The sequence below is a fragment of the Cololabis saira genome, chromosome 18 (genome assembly GCF_033807715.1).
Source record: "Cololabis saira isolate AMF1-May2022 chromosome 18, fColSai1.1, whole genome shotgun sequence".
NCBI classification, from domain to species: Eukaryota; Metazoa; Chordata; class Actinopteri; order Beloniformes; family Belonidae; genus Cololabis; species Cololabis saira.
This window is the reverse complement of record NC_084604.1, coordinates 15,731,990-15,736,252: the sequence shown is the minus strand read 5'-3', so window position 1 is coordinate 15,736,252 and position 4,263 is coordinate 15,731,990. Positions and strand designations below refer to the sequence as shown.

Sequence of the window (4,263 nt, the reverse complement as noted above, 5' to 3'; positions counted from 1 at the left end):
TTTGTAAACAAGTTGCTCTTTATTTGTATTTTTATTTCTATAAACTGTGTTGGAACACAAGTAATCAAAGAGGCACTACAGCATCTGCATGTGGGGATAAAAGATCAAGGATTTAATTGTGATAAAATACTTATGGTGATAATTATTTCTTATTATCTATCTTCTTCTTCAATCCGTTTGTGTCGTTACATGGCTGTGGGGTCATGGACCTTCCCCATGAACAGGATGCTTCCAGTGGGATTTTCCATAATAAAAACCAAGAAGGGCCTGTCAATAATAACCGGATGTGGTGGTATAAAATCAAGAGCAGATCCCAGCAGGTAAACGAAGGTGCCGGCTGTGGCCTCTGTTCCCTTTTCAGTGACGTCCAGTGTGGTCTTGTGAGATACCTGGGACAGAATCGTGACTTATAACTTATCATTTTTAACATATAGCAGTTTTGAAGAATGACAAGGAAGGTTTTCCTACCTTTGAGACTTTTAAAGTGGCCGTGTCAGATATGCCTGAGAAATCTGCGTTGTCTTGAAAAGCATTGATGATACCCATGTCTCTCAGTGTGTTCTCCAAGGAGGCATCAACTGAGATGGAAAACTTTGGTAAATGCAGATCCACGTACCTGGGAAATACAGAAAATTATAGACAGGATACAGTTGCACCATAAAAATCATTAAATATATTAAATAAGTCCACTAACGCTGTCACATTCCATCAGAAACACATGCCTAAAAATTATTAGACCGTTTGGTCTGAGCACAATTCTGTTTATCTACATTCATTTAAGGAGAATCATATTACATTTCAGTGGCTGAGTCTTTCCAGTGCTTTACGTAGGTGTTGTTGATCTTGTGCTCCACGTCCTTCATCTTGCCTTCGTCAGGCAGAACAACCATCATGGAGGTGGTACCTTTGTAGGGCAGGATGATGACTGTAGCCTGCATGCTGGTGTCCAGGTAGGTCCTGTAATGTCTCTTTTCGTGCATCATATCTACTTTAACTTTGCTGATGTCATTCAGATTGAAGTCCCTTTTGTACGTTTTATACTCTTCAAAGGGGTTCATCCACCGTCCTGCATGAGACGTGTTTTTAGTAGTTGAAATACAGTCTGTAGTCCTTACATATCACGATTGCGCTATGAACTCTGAATTTAATTTACAGTTTATTTATACATTTATTCTTTTACACGACTACCACATACACCTACTCTGTTAGGTGTAGAGTTAAAACTGGCTTCTTACCTTTAAAGTAGACGTAGTTGATCAACACCATAGCCATTGCAGGGTCCAGATCTTTCACCAGATCTTTGATATTGTCCCGTGTTTTATTAGCAATGTACCTGTTGATGTGAGCCACAGCCTCGTTTGTGGAAAAGTCCACATTGAAGATCTCACCAGAGTAGTACCGCTTGACATCATTCAAGAACGTGTCCAGAGGGCGAAACTCGGTGTGCAGGGCCACAGCGTTCCCAATATCCAGCTCCTGGTTCTGCTGGCTATTCCCATGCATGTGGAAAAGATGCTCGTAGGCCTCGTTGACTTGGGACTGGTTTAAGGAACCGTAGCCCAAGCTGGTGAACAGCTGGCTGTGGGTGTCACTGCGGGCCCCCGTCGACAACATGGACAAGATGGTGGAGATCCCTAGCGGTGAGAAGAAGATGTTCTTCTCTGCATCGGTCTGGGCATTTAAGCTTTTGTAGAGGGCGAAGGCAAAGTCCGAATTAGGAGAGGACAGCTCGTGGCAGATCGTGCTGACCTCGTGGGCCGAGCCCACAGCCAGCAGCAGGGCAACCACTGCACAACCAGCAAAGATACCTCGCATCTTCAGAAGCTGATCTTTTTATGGGGAGAAAGAAAGAGGTGAGTTTTAACATGAGGAGATAAAGTAAAAGATTAGTTGTTCTTGTTCTTCTTATTGATTCATTTCTTTCCCTGATTGATTTTTGACTTAATCAATTTTGAGGAAATATGATAGCTCGCTGCCTCGTTGAGCTTTCAGTAGTCAGAGTGCGAATGCTTACAAAGACAATAGTCTCTCGGCCAGTATCGAAATAATCATGATGCATGAATCTAAATATGTTGTTATATCGTACTTTACAGTAGCTGTTGAAAAATAGCAGATCTACAAGCTCATATCGCTGCACTCAGGGCAGAGTGCTGCGCTATAAGTTTGTAGATCTGCTATTTTTCAGCTGGTGGTGCGTGTAAATGGCAGATTACGTGAAAAGTGAATTAGGTTGTTTAGTGTGACGTAATTTCTAGGCTGACGTCACGTCCGGGTCCGACCCGGCTTACAGGCATAGCAGGCACCGTTGTAAACAACATGTTTTAACCTGTGAATCTCTTTACTATAACCTCCTTTTTCAGAAAGGAACCATTGAGGGTTAAAAAGGGTCTTAACGCTTTCAACTCGAATAGAGTTATTACAGTTAATACAGAGTTAATACAGTTCCATTGCTTTATTTTTTATTGCACTGTCCATACTGGTTGCGAGCGGCGCAGCGCGGCGCAGCGCCGTTTTGAGCTGGATTTTTGTCGGACGCCCTGTTTCTATTTTCTTCCTGTCGCTCGCGTTGAAAGCCAGTTGAAAGCGCTGTAGGAAACAGTCATTTCAATACAAGAACCTCAATAAAGTGGCAGCTGGCTGGAGGGAGATCGCCAGGGAGCTGGAATGTTCTGATAAGATAATAAGATATAATAATAAGAATCTTATTAGGGCTTAATTTGTGTCAGATTCTGCTGGAACAAGATCCGGCACCTCCTTTTATCCATAATCCCATGGTGTTTTATTTCTCATTGAAGTTCATAGATCGCCTGTTTGTCTATTTCGGATACATTTAATCAGAAAAAAGAGAAGAGGGCCCTTTTCTCTGCGCTCCCTGCGCTGCGCGTCCCGTCACTGTCTCCATCACCAAGCGGTTTCCCAAATCCAACTCAGCCTGGATCATTTCTCGTGTCCTCTGCTTTTCCCCCACATCCCAGTAATGATCTGACATGCTGACATGTTTGCTGCATTTACCACCACACGCCCCCTCACTCCACGCTGTTCACTGTTTGATTGCGTCATCTAAACACGCCGTTATTAATTGTTCGTTTTTTCCCCCACTTACAGGACCTTTTCTCTCCCTCCCGATGTTCCGGGACCTATATAATAATAATAATAAGATAGTATTTCTTTCTGACACTTTATTGAGGTTTTTGTAGTGAAATGAGAAGGTATCATAGAGATAAATTCTCATTTCAACTAACTGGATCAGCCTTTCCTCATCCATGACTGTTTCCTACAGCGCTTTCAACTGGCTTTCAATGCAGGGGGCAGGAAGAAAATAGAAGAACATTTAAATATCACAATATCAAGTAATCACCCATCTTTTAATTGTCTCTTTACTCTTTTTATTTTAGGAGTTTCTTTATTTTATTAATGTTATTAATGTAAGTGGCAGGAAAGCGCTGCTTTAGTCTCAGATCTGTTGAAACAGAGAGGTACACAGCACTGTGGCATATCCACCTTATTCCTGGAGCCTCTACTGTAGAAACTGCTGTGGGAGGAACTTCCTGTTAGCCGCCGGAAGTTCCGTAACGCCGTTGACTAACCATGGCAGCTGAGCATGAACAGCGGTTTATTTTAAAGCAATTTGCTTTCAATCTAGCAGAGAAGTTACGGTTTTTTTTTCTGACATTTAATGTTTAACATGTTTATCAACCGTAGCATTTACTAAAATGTCCTTGCGGAGCTCGGGTACGTCGTTTTGTGGAGGAAAACCTGCATCATACTTTGTGGCTCGGATCCGACAGACTGCCGGAGGAGAGACGGGAATCCTCAGAGGATTGACAGGAATATCATGAGAATATCAGGTATGATTTCAGGTTAATGTCATGAGAATATCAGGTATGATTTCAGGTTAATGTCATGAAATATCAGGTGTGATTTCAGGTTAATGTCATTAGAATATCAGTTATGATTTCAGGTGTATGGAGGACACAGCATTGTAGTATTTGTCCGGTAATGACAACCTTTAGTATTATTTATTATTATTTTCTGTGCAGTTAAAATACAAAGTGTGTTTATGGCACGGACTGCAGGGCAGCATTAGAATAAAAATACAATAGTTTCACTACAGACATGTTGATAAGAAAAAAGTTTTTTGTTAATTAAATTTTAAATCTTAGCTGTGATCAGTACTCGAGTTGTAAAAATAAATCAGGGGGGATGGTGGATTTTATCATATGGGGACAGATAATTTGTGCTGATTACAAATAATATAATATA

General features: G+C 41.4%; 1 protein-coding gene and 1 long non-coding RNA gene across 2 annotated transcripts in view; one reads left to right on the top strand and one right to left on the bottom strand.

The window, feature by feature from the left end:
* The window catches only part of LOC133464560 (alpha-1-antitrypsin homolog), a 13,933-nt gene continuing 9,670 nt past the window's right edge, over nucleotides 1-4,263 (bottom strand). The window contains exons 2-5 of the mRNA XM_061746613.1: nucleotides 1,236-1,829; nucleotides 796-1,066; nucleotides 469-616; nucleotides 1-389 (exon numbers count right to left, since the gene is read on the bottom strand). Of these exons, the coding sequence (XP_061602597.1) occupies nucleotides 186-389; nucleotides 469-616; nucleotides 796-1,066; nucleotides 1,236-1,829 (1,217 nt within the window). The 3' untranslated portion in view covers nucleotides 1-185. The remainder of the gene's footprint in view (nucleotides 390-468; nucleotides 617-795; nucleotides 1,067-1,235; nucleotides 1,830-4,263) is intronic.
* The window catches only part of LOC133464611 (uncharacterized), a 2,490-nt gene continuing 1,728 nt past the window's right edge, over nucleotides 3,502-4,263 (top strand). The window contains exon 1 of the long non-coding RNA XR_009784491.1: nucleotides 3,502-3,848. This is a non-coding gene — a long non-coding RNA (uncharacterized LOC133464611). The remainder of the gene's footprint in view (nucleotides 3,849-4,263) is intronic.